The 27,598-nt window shown below is 42.8% G+C and overlaps 1 protein-coding gene across 1 annotated transcript in view; it reads left to right on the top strand.

Annotated features, from left to right (window-relative positions):
- LOC310872610 (spermatid perinuclear RNA-binding protein-like) overlaps positions 1 to 27,106 on the top strand; it is a 55,509-nt gene extending 28,403 nt beyond the window's left edge. The window contains exons 6-18 of the mRNA XM_083784625.1: positions 3,244 to 3,371; positions 8,111 to 8,206; positions 8,384 to 8,495; positions 9,076 to 9,173; positions 10,509 to 10,602; positions 10,728 to 10,796; positions 13,078 to 13,286; positions 15,290 to 15,436; positions 18,024 to 18,158; positions 19,433 to 19,573; positions 19,792 to 19,915; positions 24,338 to 24,388; positions 24,517 to 27,106. Of these exons, the coding sequence (XP_083640751.1) occupies positions 3,244 to 3,371; positions 8,111 to 8,206; positions 8,384 to 8,495; positions 9,076 to 9,173; positions 10,509 to 10,602; positions 10,728 to 10,796; positions 13,078 to 13,286; positions 15,290 to 15,436; positions 18,024 to 18,158; positions 19,433 to 19,573; positions 19,792 to 19,915; positions 24,338 to 24,388; positions 24,517 to 24,602 (1,490 nt within the window). The 3' untranslated portion in view covers positions 24,603 to 27,106. The remainder of the gene's footprint in view (positions 1 to 3,243; positions 3,372 to 8,110; positions 8,207 to 8,383; positions 8,496 to 9,075; positions 9,174 to 10,508; positions 10,603 to 10,727; positions 10,797 to 13,077; positions 13,287 to 15,289; positions 15,437 to 18,023; positions 18,159 to 19,432; positions 19,574 to 19,791; positions 19,916 to 24,337; positions 24,389 to 24,516) is intronic.
- The last annotated feature ends 492 nt before the right edge of the window (positions 27,107 to 27,598 follow it).

Below are 27,598 nucleotides of genomic sequence, written 5' to 3'. Positions count from 1 at the left end.
CATGGATACTTTAATTGTAAAATATATAACCCCCACCAACCCCCGTAATACCATTACAAGATACACATTTTGTATAGTTTGACCTCCAGTTGGAATCAGTCCCCTCACCCAACCTTGACCTTGTTAGTGGCATGTGCTACAGTACACTACTCTTTTTTTTTTTTAGGAGAAAACGTGTAATTTTTAAATAATCAATCATCCATCGACCGTGTATTTTGGATAAGAGAATAGCTTTTGATTGGCATATTGTCTGTGCCCAATATAATTTAATTTAAATTAAATGTCTCATGATTCTCATCATGTCACTGCTAAAGTCAAACTAGGAGATCTGCCAGGAATTTGTGCTATATTGAAAAAAGGTTGCAATTACTCCAAACTACTACTACTTTTTAAGACAAAAGTGTTAGCATAACCTATTATAACTAGAACTGCACTCTGTCGAGTGCCTACTTGCACGTTGCACACTAGTAAAATGGCCTACTAGTGCGCAAGCAGAGCACGCAATTAGTGTCGACCGCTACAAATTTTCAAATCTCAGCCTCTCTGTGAAAGTCTTGGCCGAGGCGGCCCGTAGCGGGATGGCCTCGGGGTACCGGGTGGTATAATCGACAATCACCAGTTACTTGTGCCCTCGAGCTGACTTGGGCAGCGGCCCCACTATGTCCATCGCTATATGTGAAAATGGCACTTAAATTATAGGGAGCGGAATCAATGGGTTGCGCTGCGCTGCGCTGGGCCGGGCGTGGGCGGTGAGTTGGCATTCTGGGCAACTTCTACAAAACTCTTCAATAGCGCGTTTTGTGCCTGGCCAGTAAAACCTCTCCATGACTATCATAGGTTTTCTGTAAGCCTCTCTGTAAAACATTGGAATTAAATAAGTTGGGTTATAACTGGCCGTCCATGGTGATGTAATTACGATATGTTTCAATATTGGTTAGCTAACAGGTAACGTATGTATATTAGGGATGTGCCGATGAGACATTTTGGCCGATATCGATATCCGATATAATTAATTGCTGTTATGGCCGATAACCGATATTACCGATGTCGATATGATATCTATAATATAATAATAATATAATAATTTTGTCCATTCTGAAAAATACATACAGGGTGTCTGCTGCAGGCTTAGGAAAGTCAGATTCAACTTTAATACCTTTTTATATTTAATATTGTCAGCTTGTAGATCTGTTACTTTGGGCTTGTTTATCTGTAAAGACAGACCGATATTGATTAATCGAACTGATGCCGATTATTCTAAAAACAACTAAAATCGTCCGATACCGATGTGTTTGCCGATTAATCTCCCATCACTAATGTATGCAAGTTGTAACTTGAAAAGTACTATACTGTGGTCGGCTGGGTTTTTATGCGTATGCCGTGGTATATATATACTGATTTTGAGTGTGACGTAATGAAGATGTGTATCAATGCCGGGATATAACTGGCTTTCGATGGTGACGTAATTAAGATAGGTTTCAGATTACATACATGTATAGAGACATTACCTTTAATCCACCCGACACTGAAACATCTCTTTACTCGTCACCATCGAAAGCCAGTTATACCCCGGCATTGATACATATCTTCATTACGTAACTCTCAAAATCAGTATACCACGGGCATACGCATAAAAAAGCCGGCACGACCACCTTACTTGCGCGCTCTGCTTGCGCAAGTAATAAATTGCCTAGATCTCCCTATGCCAGAGCGCAAAATATCCTATAAAAGTTTACATACAAGATAGATAGGCAGATGTTATTTGCCAGATACAAAACGCCTTATAGTACCATATTTGTTTTGTTGATCCGGCAATTCAACTCTTAACCGTGGTAATGTTTCTGCTACGCTACTGTATAATAAATACTCTACCCATTTGCTGTGTAGGACCATGATTCTTGTCCAGGTACTACATTTCCCAGATCTCCCTGGGGGCAGAACATGAAGGTCCCCTGTTTTTGGTCTTAGAGGAGGAGCGACATGAGCCTGTCTCTCTCATCAGCTTGTTATTGTTTGTCTACCACCTCTTCCATCCTGTTCAGCTTTCACCAACAGTCTCTACAGCAGCGGACTGCTAAACCACACAGACGACGACTCAGCTCACAAAGTGCCTCTGTCACATGACATCAAATCAGTCAGAATTTGAATGCTGTACTGTATATAAAACCAATGAGGATTGATGTGTGTCATCTATAATTAGATTGGAATATCACAGAGCCATAATGCTGTTAAAAAAAGAAAAGGAAAATACAAAAAAAACTGTCCCTTTATGACTACCTCCATATATCAACTCTTTCAGCAAGACCTTTTGAAGTGCTGAGATATCACTGCTTTAGATCACAGAGTTGCTTTTGGACTTGTGGAAGCCTCTGGTGTTGAGCTCAGGTTGTGTGGTCTGCAGTCCGTTACCTCTCCCTTGTTTGTCTGCTTGACTGTCCCACAGCGGTCATCCCCCACCCCTTCCCCTAGCTGCTCCTGAGAACAAAATAGCCTTCACTTTCTTTCCAGGGTGGCGTTCTCACTCTCAGATGTTTATGTTGTCGTCATTTGCTGTCACTCTTTTCTGCTGTCGTTCTCCCATGGCTCAGCCTCCAGTCATGGCAGGGGCGCTCTGCACAGGAAACCGGTGTGGAGAGACTGTTTTCAGTCAAAACATAAACATCTGATCGACCTCCGCAAGACCGAAAATACCAGCATGGCGTCACAGCAAATGGCAAAATGGAGAAATCCCAGCTGAAATGCATTTGAACTTCTCGCCTTGTTAATGAAGTGCAATTCATTTGTATAATTTCACTGTTAGTTATTGAGAGACTAATCATAATCTGTCAGGATGTCTTAATATCTGAATCCGGCCTGTAGTCCTGGTCCAGTGCCATGCTCTCATTTTCGTCCTGCGGCCTTATCGATAACACACTAATCTGGCGTGTTCCATCGCCCTCAGCCACTGATCTGCATCTAGAGTGACAGTCCAGCCGGGCAGCAAGACGCATGCGCTCATGTCTATTCCAGTCTTTCTCAGTGTTATGAAAGATCCTGCCTTGTGCATGAGACAAAAACCACCCTTCTCTTAAAAAACGATAATAATAATATCACAAACTCAAATTCCCCCTCCCAAGCTCATTCAGTCAGATCAGTGGGTTTGCCTAATTTGTAGCTGTCAATCTTGCTGCCTGTGTGTCTGTGTGTGGAAGACCACTGTGGTCACGCTTTGTCTTTCATGTCTCACCCTGTTCCTCTTTCTAGAGGAGGGCATGCAGAAAGAGGAGACCACGAAGGAGGGAGAGGTGGAGCAGGCTGAGGAAGCAGATGTTCTGAACAGGCAGAGTTGCCAGGCTGCCCTTGCATCACTCCGACATGCCAAATGGTTTCAGGTATGCACAGCTGGGCCAGTATTGCTTTTACATTTTCCAGATAGATGATGATGAGATGTTGGATCTAACATTTGTCGGACCATTGGGACATCGGAATAATGGTCTGTCGGACTAATGGTTGCATGTTGAGGTGTACTTGAGCAAGACACCCCTTAAGTGCTGCCGGTTTGTGCCTTGCGCGATTTCCTCTGTCCAAGTGTGAATGTGTGTGTGAAGGGGTGAATGCAATGCACATTGTATGGCACTTTGTAGCAAGGTGCTATATAAAAGCAAAAGCACCATTTACCAAATAATGCATCGTTGGCTTGTAATTCAGTTATTTTTGGCAAGTGCAGGGCAGAGTCAAGAGTGTAGGGCTGGGCCATGGCCGATTTTCATCTTACTCATGAACTGTTTCAGAATTGGGGTTACGAGCAGGGCAGGAAGTTCACGGCGGCCCCTCTCTTTGGCCGTGAGCCCCTCGAAAAATTATATGCCCATACGGCCACAGTGGCCGCGGTGCCCATGTGCCCCGACCGGCGCCCACAGCAGTTAATTTTACAGTTTTTCCTTTGCGCAATTTTCCAGTCATTACGGTAACCTTCCCCAAATGTCTCTTGTATTGTCTGTATTGTAGTTGTGTTGCCATTTGCCAAGTGGTTTGATTGATGATTCTTTTGCGTTACTTTGCCTCCTCCTCCGCGCCATGCACGCATACACGCACTGACACTGACAGAGTAAACAGTGGGCATTTAGCCCGCACGCTGCCTACTAGAGCGCACACAGCTCTCACTCACTGACACTCTGCCCGGTGCTTCAAGATTATTATCACACAGAGCCCGTGTGTTAAGACCAACGTGACTCGTCTTCATGGATATAAACTCACAAAACAACCCCACGCAACAGCATAGACTGCAGGACTCCTCCACCATTTACCACGCTATCGTCTGCTACATTAGTTGACAGAGTAAATTGTTTAAACAGCCAACGCTGGCCACGGCTAATATCGCTAGCCAAACGCTAGCCAAGCACCAGAGCGCGCTCACTGTACACCACCCGTCGCTCGCTTAATAATCATTCATTTCTGTATCAATGCGGACATAATGTGGTAAATGTTCATAAGCACACAATTATACAAATGCTTTTTGTCTCCACCAGGCCGAAGGCATGTGGGGAGAGTATGTTTTGCACTCCGTCCGTCCGCGTGTCCGTCCGTGTGTCCGTGTGTCCGTGTGTGTGTCCGTGTGTCCGTGTGTCCGTGTGTCCGTGAACAGCTAATCTCGGCCACCGTTAACCCGGTCGATGCCATATTTTGCACACACACTCCCTGGATGCCAACCATGAACCTCTGCCCCAAACTTTCCAGAACGGCCTGTTATAGCGCCACCAGGAGGCCGCTTTGTGCAAAACAAGTTTTTGCACAGTACACCTACAGATTTTGTCCAAACATCACGCAAATTGGTACACAGTCTCTCTAGAGCCATTCAACGAAACGGGTCTTTCAGATTTATCAGACTCCATCCTGATTGGTTAAGATTGGCTTCCAAAGTTCACAGGAGTGCTCTGTTTCAAACAAAATGCTGCAAATCATGAACACATCGCGTGATTTCCGTGAAATTGTGCACCCACATTCCCACTAGGCCGAGGACGAAATGCCACATGAACAATTTCAACTCAGCCTCAAGGTGGCGCTATAACTGGCCGAAAAGTGTTTTTACCTTTAACTGCACGGATCTGTGGATAACCTGGTGGAGACCTGTGCCCGGAAGGGCACTTTTTCTAGTTACACTTTGTGTTGAGTTGAGTCCTCAGTCCTGCAGCCCCACAATGGAGAGATCTCATTGTCGCAATGCCAGATGCCAGTCTAGCCTTAAAATCTACATTTATATGTTATTGTCTCCACCAGGCCGAAGGCATGTGGGGAGAGTATGTTTTGCACTCCGTCCGTCCGTGTGTCCGTCCGTCCGTGTGTGTGTCCGTCCGTCCGTGTGTCCGTGAACAGCTAATCTCGGCCACCGTTAACCCGGTCGATGCCAACTTTTGCACACACACTCCCTGGATGCCAACGATGAACCTCTGCCCCAAACTTTCCAGAACGGCCTGTTATAGCGCCACCAGGAGGCCGCTTTGTGCAAAACAAGTTTTTGCACAGTACACCTACAGATTTTGTCCAAACATCACGCAAATTGGTACACAGTCTCTCTAGAGCCATTCAACGAAACGGCTCTTTCAGATTTATCAGACTCCATCCTGATTGGTTAAGATTGGCTTCCAAAGTTCACAGGAGTGCTCAGTTTCAAACAAAATGCTGCAAATCATGAACACATCGCGTAATTTCCGTGAAATTGTGCACCCACATTCCCACTAGGCCCAGGACAAAATGCCACATGAACAATTTCAACTCAGCCTCAAGGTGGCGCTATAACTGCCCGAAAAGTGTTTTTACCTCTAACTGCACGGATCTGTGGATAACTTTGTATGCCAACTCCCTAGAGGCCAAGGAAAAACCTTTGTCTGGAATTTTTCACATCTGCTCTTTATAGCGCCACCAGGAGGCCGACATATGTAAAACACATTTTCTATTATTACTCCTTCAGATTTTATCCAAATTTCACGCAAATCGGTATACACTATCTCCATAGTCATGTGATCAACACGGAGCGCCACCATTTCCCATCTTCCATCCTGATTGGCTAAGATTGGCTTCCAAAGCTCACACGATTCGTCCATTTCGAAAAAAGGCCACAAATCACAAACAGTGTGCAATTTCCGTTAAATTATACACGCACATTTTCACTAGGCCGAGGACGACATGCCACAATTTTTTCCTCAAAATCAGCCTCACGGTGGCGCTATAACAGGCCAATTCCTGTTTTTAGCTATAACTGCATCGATCTGTATACAACTTATGTATGCACACATGGAAAAACATTGTACCTGCATCCCTCCAACACGAACCTCCGGCCCAAATCTTCCTCAACAGCCTGTTATAGCGCCACCATGAGGCCACAACCTGACCTGCCCTGGTGGAGACCTGTGCCGATTGGCACTTTGTCTAGTTCAATATATTACTTTAGCACAAAATATAGGCTTTTCTAAACCAAGGCCTAATTCAAAAGTTATGTAAGTAAGTAAGTAAATGTTATTTATAAAGCACCTTTCGAAACAAAGTTAGAAGGTGCTGAACAATTTACACAGTATAAACAATAGAAGCAAATTAAAAACAAGGAACATATCACAGTTGTGACAATATATCAGAACAGAAACATAGGGCTATAAAAATGAATGTAGGCTGTCTGTCATTGTATTTTCTGTGAATTAACTCACAGTTTATCCAGTGATCCTCAGCCATTTTAATTTCAAGGACCCCCAAATTAAATGTATATGAATTAGCCTAGGGTGACAGGGTCCTAGGCCATTTCATTATTATAACAGTAGCTACTTATATTTTGTTATTTAAAGCTGTGATTATTTATTTAAGAAGCACTGTTCTGAACCAATGTTCGCCTTGAAATAAAGAGAATGTAATCATCCTTAACCTTTAAGCTAAAATAATGATGACCGGGGACTTAAAATCATTGTTTTAATTAATTAATAATAATAATAATAATAAATTTTATTTATAAGGCACCTTTCAGGGCACTCAAGGTCGCCGTACAGGTTAAAAAGAGTACAAATAACACAGTTAAAGGCAAAGACAAAACACAGCTTGCAGCAGAAGACACAGGTCACACAGAGTCATAAGCCTGCCTAAACAGGTGGGTTTTGAGGTGAGTTTGGAATATGGTGATAGAGTCCATGTTTCTGATGTCAGGGGGGAGGGAGTTCCAGAGGTGAGGGGCAGAGCAGCTGAGGCGGGAGGACTTTCAGTTTGACGGAGGAGGCAGACCGAAGAGACCGGGTGGGAATGTCGACGTGGACAAGGTCAGACAGATAAGGGGGGGTGAGGTTATGGATGTAATTGATGGCCTTCATGCCCTGGCACTTGGCCTTGTGCCCTCAAAAAGTTGACCACACTAAAGGCCAAGTGGCCTTGCCCCTAAAAGGATGAAATTCCAGGCATGGTTACGAGAGCAACGCTGAAAGGGGTGGCATTGCTGGTTAGGTCAGGTGTCCATTTTAGTACCAAATTAGGTGTGTTTTTCATGTTAATGTTGCTTTTTAGGCGTTTTTATAGGAGCTTTCTATTTAATTAAATTTCTTGTAAAATCACGTGTGCATTCTGCGTCTGTATGTCTGTCTATAGAAAAATCACACCCGTGTGAAGTGAGTGGTGCAACTCCGTGTGTGTGGGGGGGGGGGGGGGGGAGTTCCAGTCCCACAGGGTGCCGGGGTGCCCAGGGTGCCGGCCCGATTCCGGCGAGCCGCCCCACGTCCGAAACGGTTGAGAAATGACAGAGTTACCGTGTGGGGGTCCCTCTACTGTACCCTCTACTGTACTGTACTGTACTGTCACTGTACTGTACTGGCACACCTGAAATCACCATGTATACAGTTAACATGTGTGTTTGTGTGTGTGATAGGTTGTGCACAGGTGGTGAAAAACAACCATGCTGTTTTTGTGCTCAGACGCACGCACCCACCCACACACACACATAGCTCAGGGAGTGGTTGAGTAAGGGAGTGGTTGCACCAATCAAAAATGTATAATCTCTAAGCTATAGTTCCGTATCTATTTCACCAGTCCATTGAAATTACACTAACGCTGCCTTTTGATGCTCTCTTTCTGTCTTCGTTTGCCTGCCTGTCTATCCTCTCAGGCCAGAGTGAGAGACCTGAAGTCCTGTGTCATTGTCATGCGTATTCTCAGAGATATGTCCAACAGAGTGCCTGCATGGCACCCTCTCAAAGGATGGGTAGGTGGCAGTTAACCACTTTCAACCTGGTAGCGCTAGTTTTGGTTTTCATTACATGGTCAACATTGTCAAACATTCTCCAAAGACCATGTTACTCAACAAAAATGACCATGAAAGTGTCTATAAAAACAGAAACGTAGAATTAACACTAAAGCCTTTCTCTCCTGCCTTGCACAGCCCTTGGAGCTCATCTGTGAGAAGGCCATAGCTACATGCAACCGGCCCCTGGGTCCCGGGGAGGCTCTTCGCAGGGTCATGGAGTGTATTGCCTCAGGAATCCTCCTGCCTGGTCAGTTCTTAACACGTTAATACCTGAGGCCGATTCTACAAATGTTTCTGAAAAAAAGAATGTTGCTATATCAGTGGTGCTCAAACCTTTTCAAGCCAAGGACCCTCTCCCCATCTCAAAATATTGTGTTCCACTTCCAGGGACCCTCAGAAGCAAAGATTTGAGTAATAATACAATGGTATATATAATTGTAATATAATAAATAAAAGCCTACAAGCTAAACAGCTACTACATAGTCATGACCAAATAGAGTAGAAAGTAGAAACAAATGGTTACATTACGGTCCACACAGTAGATCCCCTCCCCTTTAACCACTTGAGCCCTTGAAAATATAAGATCTACAAGCTCACAACGAGTCGCAATGCGACACGCTATGAGTTTGTAGATCGACTAATTGCGGTGAAGAGATTTGAATCAATAGCCCCCTCACCAGGTCCCCCTGCCACCACACCTGAAAGACCTGGACGGAATGACATTCCATTTTAATTCAATGGAAAGTGTTGCTATTCCATTCACCCAAATGCTGTTTATATATCCCCTCCCCTCCTGGAGAAACACTGACATAGATTGATTGTTTTAGGTGGCCCAGGACTTCATGACCCCTGTGAGAGGGAACCCACAGACACCCTTGCGGCAATGACCGCCCAGCAAGCTGAGGCCATCTCCCACAGCGCACAGGTCAGTCTGCTTTACAGCAAACAAAGAAACATTAAAATAAAGTATACACCTGACCTGTGACTTGAGAATCATATCCAGAAAGGGTGTTTTATAAATTATAATGCACCAAATTTACATGCAGAAAGTGGTACAAGAGGAAAGAAATGCCACACTGACACTGAGAGTCTGAAGTTATAGTTAAGACTTGATGGCGAGACGAACTTGATACCTTAAAGACTAGCAATAAGGCCTTTATTGATCCCGTGAGGGAAATTGAGTTGCCAATGGCATCCCAAGTTACAGTGTGATAGTTCTGATTCTGAATCATGTGCCTTGCAGCATTGTGAAACTGCTTATTCCTGCACTAAAATGTAACACAGAAGCACTCTGAATTGATGTTTTACCATTAAAAGGAAGGGGAAAAAAGCGAAAACCAAACCCTTACTGTGAGTGGGTTTCGAACAGCCTAGTAGGGGTATCGCTCGCTACAGTACCACCCACTGCACCAAAGTCAGCATTTTTTCCAGGAAACGGGTTGATAGTAACCTTCCCTCCTGTTACACTTCCTCCCCATTGATTGAAGGAGGGTTATTTAAAGCGTGCTCTCGGACGCCCCACAGGTCCCCGAGCTCACATCAGCACTATATTTAGATGAGTGGCTGCCGCAGTCAGAACCCCTCCCCCTTCTCCTCCAGACCCTGACCTCCAGTAAGCGGCCTCCTCCATCGCTGGAGGAGACCAGTGATCTGAGGGCCTAATTAGCCGGCTAATGAGCGTGGGAACACTCTCCCTCGTTGCTCTCTTACCGCTGATGTTGGTGGAGCTGCTTGCCGCTATACTTACCACATGAAACAACAAAGTGTGGCCCCGGGCAGGAGATGTGGGTTCAGTGGAAGAGGGAGACGTTTTCAAAATTCTCTTGCATTCTCTCATCTCTCCCCACCCCCTCCCCCTCTCTCTCTCCCTCTCTCTCTCTCTCCTTTCCCCCTCACATCTCTGGCTCACTTGCCAAAATGCCAGAAATGGTACTCTGGGAATGCTTCTTTCTTCTGCTTTTTTGTGCAAAGAGAATGTTTATAATATCTCTGTTCCATAATGCATGGAATGACTTCCTTCCAGTAGGCTCTTATTAGTGTACACGAGCATGCCGCTGTTCAGATGTGCGATAATTAAAACGCATTGATTGGGATTTTAAATGCCATTTTCTAGTACTGTATCTGTGCTGCACCATTTCCTCGAGAGCAGGGGACTGTGTTCTTTTAGCTCTGCTGTTACAGTGACATGCCCTTATTCTGTGTGTGTGTGTGTGTGTGTGTGTGTGTGTGTGTGCGTGCGTGTGTGTGTTTTGTTTTTCAGCATGCGCTACGCCTCCTAGCCTTTGGACAGCTTTACAAGGTCTTGAATATGGATCCACTCCCTGCAAGCAAGTCCTCACCCATGCTGTTGGAAGGTGTGTGTGTGTGCGCTTATGTGTATGTCTTGAGTGCATATATGTGTTCGTGTACAGTATGTGTGGATATCTCATGCCTGTCCCAGAGATGGCCATTGATCCATGTTGTATCCTGTTCTCTGCAGGGGGCTGCCAGAAGAGGCATCGTGAGGATGGAGGGCCAGATGACAGAGACTTCATCAAGAGGATAAAGGGTGACTTTGACTTTGACAGAGAGCACGCTTTGACATTATTACAGAATGACTAGTCACTGGTGTCAAAGTTCCCGCGCCTTAACGCCCAAAAGTTGAACGTCCCCGAGAGCTGGTCGAGTTAAGGATTTGTTGCACCGATAACGATTAAAATACAGAGTTTAGGGCTTTCGTTTTAATTTAGACTCTGTTGCATATTATTATTAGGACTTTAATCTATGATTAATTAATGGATTGATTATTATTTTTGCCCACCAAATTGAATTACCGGTATAGGCTGTAAGTAAGTATCAATATGTTTATGGAGGATACGGTAATTGATTAAAAAAAAACTGTTTCTTTATTATATATCAGTTTAAAATTTTAACCTATTCTAACCAAAGAACTTCAGCAAAACCAGTCAATGATAATCGAGGGTATAATGGTTGTGAAATAGTTTGTTGGACATATCTATTTGCTAAAGTGCCTACTACAATACGACATGACTATATATAACATCACTAACGTAACTTGATGGACCAATACAGATTTAAGGTCCATCAAGCTACCAGTAGCTTGAGTGTGGTTTAAGTATGGGTATAGAAGTGAAGACAGTGTGAGTGTGTGGGTGTTTTTGATTCCTTTATCTACATACACTCCACCAACACACCTGTCAGGTGTAAGAGACCTTTAATTAAAATTAATCACGGTCTAAAGTGAAATATAGATTTCATCCAGGTTTATATTAAATGTAGGTTAGATTTCATCCATGTTGTGCAACATGATTAACAGATACACTGATTTAAAATTATTTAAGACTTAATCATTGTTGGTGTAACCCACTCTTTATTCACAAATGTGTCACCTAGTAATTTAGATAATATCACAAAAGGAAAAAGACTTCACAAATTGAAAATTTGACATTCTTTCTATTTAATGTGTCATGAAATGGGGAGAATGTGTAAGAAGTAGAGCCTAATTTGAATTGTGTGAATTCAATTAATGATAGAGTTTAGTTCTTAGTGGACTAGTCTGTTTTTAAGGGGTGCTAGCCCCTCCTATGCCCAGCTTTCTGGGTTTGTGGGAACTTATGGGCTTGTGATTGGCTGATCACCCCATAGCGACGATTTGATTGGCTGAGCAAAGTACATATTGAAGATAAAAGTGAGGGCGCCAAAAGTGATTGGCCGAAATTACATTTGTGATAATTTGTGTTTGTGATGTATACATCAATATGATGATAAAAGCGCCCCTCACTTCACACAAGTGTGATATTTTTTAATGTGCAGGTGATCTATATATTATTTTTGACTAGGCAGTTGTCATATGTGAAAGACAATTTTGGCTGCTGTCCTCTGGTTTTGTAGAGCCCGGATTCCATTTCAAATTGATAGCACATTCCTTGTGAGGACTGCATGCCAGAATAGCAGTAACCACACAGCACCAAACTGTGATGGCCTCCCACCCTGCTCACTCACGGCCAGGGAGGCAGTCTGTGTCACAGTAATTAAATAGCCCCTCACCAGGCTGCCTGTCCCAGGGGACTTTCATCTGCCTGAAGTTCAAAGCAGGTGACGCAGAGTGAGAGGAGGGAGGTGGAGATAGAGTGGGATTAATACTCCTGGCTCACAGGCATCTCGCACGCAATTATCTCCCTGGCCTGCCTCCCACTGGAGACCACACACACAATGTAGTGTGCACGCACACACACACACACACACACACACACACACACACACACAAACGCTCTCTTATTAACACTTCCTGGTCTCTTCCAGTATTCCACTTGGAAGGCACTTGAAGCTACTGTAGTGTACAGTATACCGTATGACAGCACGGTTCAATGATTGCTTATTAACCCATTCTGACCTGAGATCAGATTCATACGAGGTTTCCGCCGGACACACACTGGTCTGATGAACCCATTCTGACCTGAGATCAGATTCTAAAAATGTCAGTCGCTCTTCGATTTTTCAAAAATAGCAGACCTACAAGCTCGTATCGCGCCACTCGGTGGCGCGATATGAGCTTGTAGATCTGCTATTTTTAAATAGCTAAAGCATGACATGATGCTGACACTAAAATGAATGCCCGGTCAGAATGGGTTAAAATAAAATAATCAAACATTTTCTCATTGACGACTATGAAATGAAATAGTTTTCAAGGGCCTGTTTGTTTATTATGACACTTGCTCAACTCATTGATGTCCAACTAAACTTTCAGTAATGGCAAATAAATAAATAAATAATTAATACATTGCATGGTTTTCAATGATATGTTTGACCCTTCTTGTACCTTCTTTTAGTCGTAGACTGGAGGATGACTGACCCCAACCACCCAATGAATGCCCTGATGCGTCTGAACCAGATCCAGCCAGGCCTACAGTACCGCTTGTTGTCCCAGTCTGGTCCAGTCCACGCCCCTGTATTCACCATGTCTGTAGAGATCCATGGGACCACATACCAGGCCACCGGCAACTCAAAGCGGACCGCAAAGCTACAAGTAGCACTCAAGGTACTGTCTTGGACATTGAACACACACTATGGTATAGAGCTATAGAGCACACACTATGGTATATTTTAATTAAACGTGACCCACATGTCCATTTTGGAAATCAGTTGGCTGTTCATTGCAATGAGGAAGTAATTACAATATTTTCTAATTTGATTATTTTACTGCCTTTTTTTGTCATTGTCCACTGTCCAGTCCAGCTCCTGCACCGGACCTGCCAAACTAATGGACTGTTATTCTTTAATATCCAATTCCATTGACAATTTGATCATAATGTTACAGCAGGCAATCTGTTGTGTATATATATATATATATATAAAGAAAATGTGATGTATACATGCAAACACCCGCCCCACTCCAAATTGGCCGCTACAATAACCTTAATAATAGAGAAAATGCATCATAAATAAATTCTGAAACCAGATATAATCATTAAGGAAAGTGTATGCCTGTACAATGTAAACTCTCAATTTCAAATTTCCAGCAATTCAGTTGCAAAAAAAGTTTTATTTTTCTGTTTAAAAAATAATTAGTAATCTGGGTACCCCCCAAAATAATTTGGCGACCCCCCCCCCCAAGCGGTCACAACCCCCAGGTTCAGAACCCCTGGGCTAGTCAGTGGATCGAAATATTTATTAATGCTTTTATCTCACATCAATTTTAGCGTTGTATACTCTTATACATATACAGTAGCATCTGTCATTCGGATGCATGATGTTGCAATCAACGTTATGGTAGGCTACAGTAGGCTACCGGTTCAACAAAGTTGTGGCTCAGTCAGACTGGAGTCGATCCCATTCTGGCCGGTTCAGCCAATGCGTGTGGTTTTCTGTGATTGCTTTTTGTAGCATCGGGACCTCGACAATCAGGCAATGTCCTTGGCGCCAAGTTGGCGGTAGCGATGTCGCCCAGCTAGAAGGTCCTGGGTTCGATTCCCACTGTGGGCGCTGGGGCTGTGTTTATTCCTCTGCGTCATCAGTGGCCATAAACTGGGTGGGGTTGGCAAAAGGGCTGTAAATAAAAATAAAATAAAGTATTCTGGCCTGAAATTTTTCTGTTTCCTTTACTAAAGGGCTGAAGAGAAAGCACTCTAGCAATGATAACGATCAGAATACTTTTAACAGACCCAAAAAGATCACTTAACAGCACCTTTAATATCCTGTATACGGTATGTATTGAAAATAAAGTACTACTGTATTGATTGTATGTGTTAGCAATGGGTGGCATAACGATCCAGCTCTGCTTTATGAGGTAGAAATGTAAAAGGTGTTACTTATTGCCTGCCTGTGGTGCTGACTGTAAAAGAGGAGAGACTGTCTCTGAGGATTATGGACAGATAATTGAAAAAGAAAAAAAGGATAACTTTCAAATAAAATGGTGAGGAAAACCTAATAGACTGTTGTGTGATGAATGAATAGGTGATTTGAGTGGCATTTTAATGGTGCAGCATGCCAGTGAAAAGTAAAGAGATGGATGAATAATTGGGGAAAAAAATTAAATAAAAATTAATAAGGGCTGGCGCTAGTGCTGAACAGATAATTGATTGTAGGATAGTTTCCATGAAATAAATGATCATATACAAAGAAATTGGATAACAACCAAGAGTTTTTTTAATCCATACATGTGTTTATCCAAGATCAGCTGACAGAGCAGACTCGCTCACAGCCTGTTTTCACGTTAAATGTAGTTTACATTTATTTATACCTGGGAGCTACCCAGGGGAACACATCCTTCGCTACTCTACTAGCAGCGAAGTACCGCTGCGTCATGCGCAGCGGTACTGCAATGTTTCCTTATACCCAGATGAGAGAGCATATTGTTTTGTTTCCTTCTCCTCCCCAGATTTGACCTTGTGCTCCGGAGATTTGAACCTTTAAATCATGAATCAGTTGTGTTCTATTTCAGGTCATACCCGTGTATGCCATACGAGTAAAATGGCCGCTGTTTGAATAATGATCAAATTTATGGAGCAATATAATGAAAAAGTCTCTTGTTCCCTCCTCCAGGCGCTGCAAGCACTGGGTTATGTGGCTGGTGGTGACGGAGACCAGGACTCTCTGAGTGCTGACGAGAGATCTGACGGTGAAGGCAAGAATGACAGATTGTCCACCAGTTCCAGCTGTAACTCTGTCACCTCCACCGATGCACAGGAGGTAATGTGTTTGTGCACATTTGACTCACATTCACATTCACACACCATACAAATCACAAATCAACCTGCATTTAATCAGGAATTTGGCCGATAGACTGGATACAGGCTGCCCGTGTAAACCTCCTGAAGAGACTTGCTGGCACTGGGTGGGGTGCAAACCACCCTGCACACCTCCACCCTTGCCCTTGCATAATCCACGGCTGAGTATGCAGCCATACAGCCTCTATTGATGTTGTGCTCAACACCGCCATGAGGCTAATCAGTGGTGCCTTGCCATCAACCCCTGTCGAGTTTCTCCCCATACTGTCTGGCATCCCACCTCCAGAGCTCTGTCGAACCTTCTTCACCTTGAAACTGGCCTCCAAGAGTGCAGATGAGCCAACAAGCCTGATTTCCCCGCCTTCTGAATATGCCAACCAGAGACTCAAACGCAAACACTTCTCCACCGAGGCTAGGAGACTCCTTACCACAAGCCCTCCACACCCTGGATGGAGCCTTGACTGCTGGAACAACCAATGTTCCAAATCCACATCCACGCTGAGTCATCAACTCTCCTTCAACCAACACTCCTGGATGCGACTTGCGGCCTAATTGAACTGGACGATGATACAATTTCTTGGCTGATGTCCAAATTGCCTGTGTAGCCCTACACGAACGAACGAGTACACATTGTCGATGTGCGTATATATTAAGTATGCTTTACAATCTAACACACAAAAATCCAGGCGGCAAAGAAGACATCTTTTTGCAGTGAGCATGGGGTAAAGGCAAGTGTTCCAAAGCCACCCTTTTGGAAAGATTTAGCTTATTTTAGCTTACAAATTATGATTAATTATAAAGTATTTTCACAACATTACTACTGAACTGATTTATATTTCTTTACATTTCTTTTCTTTACCGTGTTGCTCGACGAAAATGATGCATTTTCAACAAAGTGTTGATATGATTTTTCAGTTGGAAATGCATATTTGTTGAGCAGCTTGGCTGTACAATGAAATGTAAATCCAATCTTATACTGCATTTTCACATTCCAAATGTACAGTATAGCCACACAGCCAGCAGTATAGTATAGTAAATTTTGAAATCCATCTCGTGTGAAAACGGGTACTGATCATGTGTGGCGGCACTTTTGGTGTTTCTAAAACTTTCTGCAAGCTTCAGGGTATTTTGTCCAGCATATATTGGCAGAATAACATTTTCCCTCTACTGAGTGCATAACATAATTTTACCGGTTAGCATTATGACATTGAGAAAGAGAGAGTGCATGTGTCCAATGTCCACTGCACGATTTGCTATGAATGGATATAGAAACGTCCATAAGAATCTGTTTGTATATTAATACTTTTACCCACTCCACCACTCATTAGACCTGTCAATGAGGAGAACAGCAAAGAAGAAGTGGCACTGGCAGTGTTCTCAGACAGCACGAGAATGTCATTGCGACTGCATGCATCCTACATTGCGATCGGTTGTGAACATGTATAGCTCTCTTACCATTAATTTAGCACATGCCCATGGACATAGAGCTGAGTGAAGACTATTCCGAAACTCACATTTCAGTCGTGATGTTTGTTCCTTTTATATTTCCATGTTGTAATTATTCTATAGAAACTAAAGGAATACCAGCACTCACTTTTTATCCATTTTAGGTTTCTTGTTCATTTAGAGTTCTCCCCCCAGCAGCCCTTCGGCCGAAAGATTTCGTTTCATGCTTCGGAAGGCCGGAGGGCCAAAACGTTTGCTGCTGCTGCTGCTAGGGGGAGAACTCTAAATAAACAAGAATCCTAAATGGATAAAAGTGAGTGCTGGTATTCCTTTCTATAGACTATTGCTACCAGAACCGTGCACCCGATATTCTCTTACTGTGAACTACTCAACTGAGTGCTTGCTTCTCCTCTCTTCATGTTGTAATTATTCCCACCAGTGACACGCACACAATTCAAAGACTGTAAAATGAACTGCATTGCCCTGCCCTGTATCTCACCACAGTTTTATTTACATTTAATTTGAATGTCACAAATGCTGTATTCTGTAGCAAGTTTGTTGCAACATTGCATGTTAACATTAAGCACATTTAAGTGCTCTGTTATATCCACCAAAAATGCAAGATCATGAAGCCAGGCATTCAACTCTGCCACTGGAAGATTCCCTTCCAGAAAAAGAATGGTGGTTAAGGATGGATGGTTAACTGCCTATTACTGTCTATTATTTTAGTTGTGAAGTCCTACACAAGAAGATTCAGGCGGCATGGCAGACTACAGCAATAGGCAGAGATAGCATCAAGAGAGTGGCTTCTATACAAACACATAATAAATGGTCATGAATTAAAAACATTGGCACCCAAATCATCCTGTGGGCCGGATTAGACCCCTTAGCGGGTGGTCCACAGGCAGCGAGTTTGCCACTACTGGGCTATCCAAGTGTGCTTATGCTGTAGGTCTAGCATCGCAAGACACAGACACAGCGGTGTTCTGTCTTTGTAGTCAATGATGGGTTTGCAGAACGCAATAGAGGAAACGACAGACTCCTCTTACTGCTGCTCTAGGATTATCTTCATCTCTTTCTTTTTCTCTTTTCTGTGTCTTCAGTCCAGGGCTCCAGGTCCAATCCTGACCGCTGGGGGCAAGAACCCTGTCATGGAGCTGAATGAGAAACGCAGAGGACTCAAATATGAACTCATATCGGAAAGCGGGAGCAGCTATGACAAGCGCTTCATCATTGAAGTGAGAGAGAAAACTCACTCACTCACTCATTAAAGTACACACCCAAAGCTCTGTGTCATATGTTTTCATATTGCCTTTCAGTGCTCATTATTAGAAATTAATGATGAACTGAATATTTGATGTTTAAGCTTCCGTGCCCTCCAGGGATGTTTTATCTTGTGATATTCAAAGAATAGGACCTGTAGTTGCATGTTTCTGAGGTGCTGTGGGATTTGCGTGTTTTTATCATTGAGTTCAGCGAGTACTGAGAGTTAATAATAGTTCAATAGGTAGGTTTAAGTGGAAGATAATTCAGCAACATCAACATTAATCTCTAGCTACAGTAAAGTAAATCTAACTTTAACAGCTACAATCTGGGACTTATTTCACTGAATACAAATGTGATGATGGTAATCAATCTGTATGATAGATGATGATGTTAATACAATACGTCTCCCTACTATTCCATTGAGAAATGTTGAACGTGGAGACCGGAGTCGGGTAGACACCAACTCATTGACAATGTCAATAAAGTTGCACTGTCATCTTTATCGTAGTTTGTTAGATCGTTGGAATGACCAGTCTGTCGGGGGAGACATAATATTGATGCTACATTCACACTGGCAGTGACAGAGGGCACAAGTCATTTTCAATGGAAGCTAGCAACATGAAGCTACAATGTAATGCCTAACACTTGTAACTGCATGTCGGGCACTACAAAAAGTTGAACAGGCTTTAGTCTCACGTAGCCAGATCTCCACTAGGTAAGTAAGTACTATGCGATGTAGCTATACGAGACTAAGTTGTACTTCAGCACTCCAATGACAGTGAAGCAATACAAATATTCAGTTCAAGTCAAGTCAAACATCAATCAATCAATTATGTGTTTTTGTTGCACCATTTCCACTACCCATCTCTCTCCCCATAATTCCTTCCTGCTCTGTTACGTAAAAGGAAGAAGAATTCCTTGTTGGCATTGGATAGTTCATTGTGCTATTTAACCCTATCCTTTGCAGGCTTGAACAACACTTTAACAGTGTAGCTGTCCAAGCTTGGAAGATTTGTAGATTTTGTGGCTCCTAGTGTAAATGCAGAATTACGGATTATAGCTTTAACATAACGTTACATAATATTGACCAACAGCCTACCAGGTCTCCTAACTCAACATAAGACCACTCGGATGAAACAGCATCTCTTAGTAAAAGCATTTGTTCAACATTGCCAGCTTAAGAAAAACTATGAACAATATCGTTGTGAACATTAGTACAATCAACGGACTATCTCTGTTATGACAGGTGGAGGTAGACAAACAGGTGTTCCGAGGCACGGGCCCCAATAAGAAGGTAGCCAAGGCCAGTGCTGCAATGGCCGCTCTGAAGAGCCTGTTCTCTGGCTCCAAATCAACAAGCATCAAAAAGAAACGTCCCAATCCACCGGTGAGTAGACCCACCTACCCAGATGTTGTTGTAATTGGTTTGTACAACGATGTGATGTACGCATTTTACAACCACAGCAATTAAGCCAAATGTGTGTAGTTTGTGTACTTGTATGTGTGTGTTTATGTGACTAGTCTACTACAGTATACAGTATGTCATGCCTGTGCCTGTGTGTACCGTACCGTATGTACACCTATACTGTTTGTGATTTTGTGCAGCCCAAGAGAGCAATAGCCTCCATGGTGACCCTTCCAGTCCATGCACCCAGAGTCAGAGGGCTGCCAGTCATCCCCAGAGCACCGTACATCAGCACCCCACCTACACATGGCTACATGCCTCCAGGTGTGTGTGTGTGTGTGTGTGTTTATATATTTTATCAGTCCCCCATTTTGTACTGAGTCCGATTCAAAAAACGCCTTCTAATTCCTGACCTAAGTTATCTGAAAAACTTCAAATATTTATATAGCAGCATCACATTTTTATTTATTTTTAATACTGTACACACTGTACAGAACCCCAAAAGGGGTTCCCGTCCAGAAGGGTTAAAACACCAAAAGGGGTTCCCGCACAGAATGGAAGCATGTTAGGACAGAGGTTTATGGTTAAGCATGTCGTAGTTAAACCAGCTCAGTGGCCTTGTGGTTAGACCGTTAGAGGGTCCTGAGACTGGGAGGTCCGGGTTCGATCCCCAGCCGGGTCATATCAAAGATTCTAAAAATGGCTCCAGTGCCTCCCTGCTTGCCACTCAGCACCAAGGGTTGGATTGGGGGTAAGTCTCCTACTTGTACATTAAGCTGCCTCACGCTGCAGAAACAGGAGATGGGCTCCTGCCCTGTGGACCTCATAAGGCTTACATGTCTAGCAGGGGTCAGGCAGGGCGGGATCGTAAATCATTGGAATGCCTGGAACATAGTAGTAGTAGTGTGTGTGGCTGTGTCTGACTCTGATTATAGTTGTATTTCAACCAAAATGTCCTAATTAAAGAAAGTCCTGTCAGTTGTTAGGTTAAGCTTATAGTAACGTTTAGGCAGAGTTACGTGTTAAAGAGTTCATTCAATTCAATTCAATTCAATTTTATTATAGTGTCAAATCACAACGAGAGAAAGAGATAGACAGAGAGAAATAGACAGGTGGGCTCCGTGGAGGGGTCTGGTCCACATCTGGTCCACATCTGGTTGAGCTCTGTGAGGCCGGGTCCAGGTCACACTTCTGGTGGGCTCCATGAAGAGGCCTGATCCACGGTCACACTCGGCAGTCAGTTGGGGGTTAATATTAGAGGTCCACAGAACTGCGACGGGGAGGACGAAAAGAGACTCCGGGGAGAGATTCCCCGGATGTTGGATTAGTGGCAGGCCTTACTGGAGCCTATATAGTGTATATTACAAGTACTGCTGGGAGACAGACCCACACAACAATGTACGACTATGGTATCCAGCTAGACTTGGAGACAACCCTAGCTATAGGCTTTGTCGTAGAGAAAGGTTTTCAACCTAGTCTTGAATGTGCAGAGCGTGTCAGCCCCACGGACCGAAGCCGGGAGAAGGTTCCACAGCTGAGGTGCCTGGGACCTAAACGCCCTGCCTCCTATTGTAACTTTTGATATTTTTGGGACAGTAAGCATTTTTGCATACTGTAGACGCACTGGTGTTCTATTTGGTTTGTAGGGATCAATGAGATCTTTGAGATATTGTGGTGCCTGACCATTGAGAGCTTTGTAGGTAAGAAGAAGAATTTTGAACTCTATTCTGTGTTTGACAGGGAGCCAGTGTAGGGAGGCCAGTGAAGGAGTGATATGGTCTCTTCTTCTGGTACCTGTCAGCACACGCGCCGCAGCATTTTGAACTAGCTGTAGGCTTTTCAGAGACTTACCTGGGCAGCCTGATAATAGCGAGTTGCAGTAGTCCAGCCTTGAGGTAACAAATGCGTGGACAAGTTTTTCTGCGTCATTTTTGGATAGGATGTGCCTAACCTTTGCAATATTTCGCAGGTGAAAAAAGGCAGTCTTTGAGATTTGTTTGATGTGCGATTTGAAAGACATATCTTGATCAAAGGTAACTCCCAGATTCTTTACAGTGGCCTTGGAGGCCAAGGTAATGCCATCTAGGGAAAAGTTCTCATCGGCTAGCTTGTCTCTTAGGGGCTTAGGGCCGATCACGATAACTTCCGTTTTTGTCAGAGTTGAGGATTAGGTAATTACGGGTCATCCAACTCTTTATGTCTTTAAGACATGCTTGAAGTTTGACTAATTGGTCCGTTTCGTTCGGTTTCATCGATAGATATAATTGAGTGTCGTCCGCGTAACAATGGAAATGTATAGAGTGTTCCCTGATGATGTTAACCTGACGCTGCCAGATCCAAGAAGCTTGCTACACAAATTTGTTTCACAGCTTATTGGGATCTGGGATCGCGGAAGCAAATTCGATGACGGGGCTGTTCCTTTTTTTCAAGATACTTGGTAGATGATTGGATGGGACCGTCTGTCTATCACCGTGTGGGCGTGCAAACACAACCAATCATATTGACGTGTCTATATAGTTTCACATCCGGTTTCGCACATATCCCGCCCTTAGCTCACGCTGATTGGTCCGGTACGGAACGGATTTTTGTCAGCTCAACTGCCTGAGAGATCCCAGATGAGTGCTGTGTTGGGGAACATGGTTACCCAATACCGCCCTCATCTGGCAGCGTCAGGTTATGATGATGTTGCCCAGAGGGAGCATATATAAGGAGAAAAGTATTGGTCCAAGCACAGAGCCTTGTGGGACTCCGTATTTGACCTTTTCACGTGTTGAGGAGCCATCATTGACATCTACAAACTAAAATCGATCAGACAGATAGGACTCGAACCATTTCAGTGCGTCACCCCTGATGCCAACCAGATGCTCCAGTCTCTGTAGCAGAATGTGGTGGTCAATAGTGTCAAATGCAGCACTAAGGTCCAGCAACACCAGTACGGAGAGGAGGTTATTATCTGCTGCAGTCAGGAGGTCATTTGTAACTCTCAGCAGTGCCGTCTCAGTGCTATGGTTAGCTCTGAAGCCTGACTGAAAGCCTTCTAATAAATTGTTGTTATGTAGAAAGTCACATAACGGTTTGGCGAATGCTTTCTCGAGAATTTTGGAGAGAAATGGAAGGTTCGATATAGGTCTATAGTTCGCTAGAATGCCTGCATCAAGAGTAGGCTTTTTGAGTAGAGGTTTGATTACCGCTACCTTAAAAGATTGTGGCATGTAGCCTGTCACCAAGGACATATTGATCATATTGAGTAGGCATGTACCAACCGGAGGCAGGACCTCTTTGAGTAATCTAGTCGGAACTGGATCCAGGGTACATGTCGTTGATTTTGAGGAAGATATCATTGAAGTGAAATCAGAGAGCTCGATTGGAGAGAAACTATCCATATATATATTTGGGTGTGCGGCCATCTCTGAGACCACCATATTTGGAGGCAGTCCAGTGGGAGCAGAGAGTAGTTGTAGATCAATTTGATCTCTGATAGTTTCTATTTTGCCATTGAAGAACCTCATGAAATCGTTACTATTGAGAGTTGTAGGAATACGTGGATCAGTGGAATCGCGGCTTTTTGTCAGTTTTGCCAAAGTATCAAAAAGAAACTTTGGGTTACTTTTGTTTTCCTCTATTAGGGATGAATAATAGGTGGCTCTGGCCGTGTCGAGAGCCTTTTTGTATATTTTGAGGCTATTCTGCCAGACTATACATGATTCTTTCTGTTTGGTTGAGCGCCATTTTTTTTCAAGTTTGCGAGACGTTCGCTTGAGGTTTCTAGTTTCCGAGTTGTACCATGGGGCTAGCCTTTGTTGCTTTATTACCTTCCTTTTCAGGGGAGCAACAGAGTCTAGCGTATTTTGAAATGAGCATGTGACACTATCAACAAGTTGATCGAGTTGAGGAGGACTATATGTGTGGAGGTCCTCTATTTTGTTGAAGTATACTGAGTTGATGGCTGATGGAACTATTTCCTTGAATCTATTTACAGCGCTCTCAGATATACTTCTGCCAAGGACATTTTTGTCCAGTGGCGTATAGTCGATCAATGTAAAATCGAAGGTGATCAGATAATGATCAGAGAGGTCACGATTTTGTGGAAAAACTGTGAGGTGCTCTATTGTAATACCATAGACCAGAATGAGGTCAAGGGTATGGTTGAGAATGTGAGTAGGTTTGTCTACACACTGAGAGAAACCGATTGAATCAATCAATGAGATGAACGCTCTATTCAGGCTATCAGTTTCTATATCGGCGTGAATATTTAGATCACCAATTAAGATTCATCCAGTCAATGGGAAGTTTGCTCAATGCACACTAAAACTGCTAGGGTTTAAGGGTTCCATTCTATGTATACCTCAACAGAGCATGACAGTATGATGGGCTTACTGGTATGTCCCACTGTCCAGTCGTGCTAAAAGGCTGCTCTGGAAAAATGTGTACTATCTTCCAAATGGCATATTATGATGATTCAGGCATGATTTAAACTTGAAAACTAAGTTATGAATTAATTGCAGACTTTTTATAATAAATATGCACAAATAACCCTGCCCAATTCAAACCCAATATCTGTAAAATGTATAAAACTTAAATATATCTTGAATTTGGACCGAAACGAATTTGTAATATATCTTTTAGATTATAACATTATTTTACATAAAGCCTTAAATCACATAGGAAGGCTATTGTGAATTTGGGTTTTCAGTGTGTAAAGTGTAAAACATATTTTTTTAATCCTGTATTGTTGTTTTCTGGCAGGGTTTGGAGCCCCCTATGGTTATGGTCCTGCAGGTGCTCTACCTGCCTACGGTAAGCACACATGCATCATTTATAAATAAACGGCAGTGAATGTCTTAACATTTCGGGCATTCAACCTATCCATCGCCTCATCACGACTTTTGAGTTCCTTTTGTTTGTTTCTTTTTTTCTTTCTTTAGGTTTTCCTTCCAGAATGCACTCTGTAGTTGTCCCAGTCATGAGAGTCCCCACAGCCTACCCCATCACCCATCTCTACCCCTATTAGGACCACCTCCAACTTCATTCATCTAAGACAAAAACATTGGTTACGTACCGTAACCTCTGGTTCTATGAGCATAGACTTTGCCCTCTAAGAATTGGTTCCATTGCGATAGCTCTTAGAGGGCAAAGCCTATACAAAATAGAATGGTTTTTTTGTTGTTGTTTTGGTATGGTTATTTTAAAGGAATACACCAACCTTTGTTGTACATTAACACAACATAACACAGAATCCAGTCCCTGGAAGAACATTTAAGCAGGTTCTCTAGATTCTAGTCTATAGCATTATTTGTCGACATATTGACCACGGTTGCCGCTTGTCCGTCAGTTGGCGTGGAATGGTTGCCTTTTAAACTTCAGGGCACTGTTTCTCAACCTGTGGTCCATTGCATAATAATTACAAGTGGTCCATGGGAAAACGTTTTTACATTTTGTTTTACATAGTTGTACCTATTAAGTACTGAAACCATATATGTCGCGAGGAAACCTCATAACTCCATTTTTGAGGTTTTTGAAAATATTTAACCATTGAGGTTGTTTCGAAAATATTTTACCAATGGAAAGTAGTAAAAAGTGTTTTGGACAAAACCTCTTAACTCCATTGGACCCTCAAAATGTCTGCTAAAGCAACTAACTCCACCACCTCTCCCTCTCATGGAAGTAATTGACAATATATAAAGTTATAACACCAACTTTGATGAGGCTGTATTGCTTTGTTTTAAATATATATGGTTTTCTTAATTTCCTGAAAGATTTATATTTTTCATTTCCTGAATAATGAACATTTTGGAGTTATGAGGTTTCCTCCCGACAGCAGAGATATGGTCATATTATTAACTCTATCTCTACCGCTAGCTGTTAGCATAAACCCCAGCTCCAGGGGCCAGCATACACACTCACTTTAATAAGACGGTGTTTGCCCGCCCCCACACAATGTTGCTACACTCACACACTCCTTACCTCTCGTCAGAAGCGTTTACATGGCAAAGACACAAATTAAATCGGAAATGTGGATGGCAGAGAATCCACCAAGGACAGCGATCTTAGAACCAGAGTTATGACTGTTTGAAAATAAATATGGATACACTGTTGGCTGCTGTTCTGTTCTGTTCATTCAAGATGATGTTCAGGCGGTGCATTATTAATGTTCGTGTTACTAAAATACATATCTGAAAATATCTATCTCAGCCTTTGCCTCGCCATGTGCAAGACACAAACAGTACCTACATGTAGACATCTCTCCGAATGCTATCTAGAGTCTGAAACTACACCTCCCGAAATCCGAGTAAGGAAGCTGCCATTTCCGTTCACGAAAATATATTTTAAAATATCTTTACATTTAACTTTTTAATATCCATTTCTGCTAAGCAGGAAGCTTGTTTAGATGATTTGATTCTATTTATATTAGGATAAATTTGCATGATTGTAAAGGCGCAAGTGGGGAGGAGGCTCCACTTCCACTTTATTGCTTACTCACGATAGAGATTCCGTTGCTCCAGACTGTATGTCGGAAGCATTTGAAAATTGCGAGAGGCAACAGTCTAGGTCATGACCTAAGGCAGAGCGTGTTCTGCCGGAAGTGTCAGACGTATTTTGTCCGGATATGTTATTTTTCAACCAATTTCTCGTTTCATTCACGAAGAATGTAGGTAAACAGATTTGTAAAGCGTCAGCTGCGTCAACGTCATTTTGCAGAGGCAAGGAAGCAACCAGGTGCTCAGGAGGTGTGCAGGTATAAAAAATAAAAAAAATAGTAAAAAGGTGCTCCTGGGATCAATCGGGATAACACATCTATAGAACAAAGTGGAGATCCGGGCACACTTAAGGTTCAAAAGGAGGAAAACTTTATTCAACCGACATGTTTCGACCTATACGGTCTTCATCAGGGCTGACGTCATTTTCTTGGGTGGTAATTCCGCCAACATTCCGCTACTTCCGTGGGGTGGTCCTTAAATTATGCTAGTGGTCCAGGGCCCAAAGGTTATGAACCACTGCTTTAGGCAAAATAAGGTGTTGCATATTGATATTGGAAGCTCTTTGAGCTCAGCCTTTATTTCACAATGGTGTTTTTGCTTGCTAGCCCGTACAATTCACAAAGCATACACAATATGCTAAAGTGCTAGAATAGACAATAGAAATATAGAGGGAATATTTACATTAATAGTAACAGGGAACCCCATGAATCCGATATTGGGTCCCCCAGCAAAGTAGGTGTATTCCTTTACCACCCACCTGTGAATTTGAATTTATTTTTTATTTTCATGGTTTATATTCTTTTGTCTTTGACGGCATACAGTTCCTATGGAGAGAAAGCCTGTTGGTTTACAATGATTGGTTGCACTGTGAAACCTGTTCTTTGGATATTGATTGTCCATTGTTACTCTGCTGTTGACTTCAGAACTTGTTTGTGCTTGGTGAACAGTTAATTCTTTTGAGATATCTATTTTATTTGAAGCTTTGTTTGTAGATAATATTGTTTTGAAATAAATGAATATTTTCGTCAACATCCGAGTACAATTTGGCTCATATTGTGTTGTGTTACAGTGCTAGTCATTCCTCATGCTTTCACCATTATCGCCCTTGGCTTGCACACAGTCAGATTTGGTTAATTAGAATAATGAAATGTATCTGAAGAGTGGCTGCGACTGTACATACTTGGTTCAAATGAACCCAGTTCAATTCCTGCATTTTTGGGGATTTTAAAAATGTATTATTATCCTATTTACTTCACTTAGCATTCACTCAACCCTGGCTTACTGTGTGGACAAGAGGTCACAGAGACAAAGACTATCAATGAATTAACAAATTATTTTTCCCCCGCCAAGCTGGGAGGCGGAGATTATGTTTTGTTGTACAACGAAGTATGAATTGAACTTAAGAAAAACTTGTGAGCTGTATTTGGGTGCCAACCCTGTTGGTTGCCTATAACAAATTTCACAGATTTGACTCTCATAATTGCCAGTGTGTCCTGTGTTGTACAACATAATGAAATCCCAATGATCA

Source organism: Protomyctophum parallelum, assembly GCF_964188405.1.
Source record: "Protomyctophum parallelum genome assembly, chromosome: 15".
In the NCBI taxonomy this organism is placed as follows: Eukaryota; Metazoa; Chordata; class Actinopteri; order Myctophiformes; family Myctophidae; genus Protomyctophum; species Protomyctophum parallelum.
This window is presented reverse-complemented; position numbering and strand designations above follow the sequence as displayed.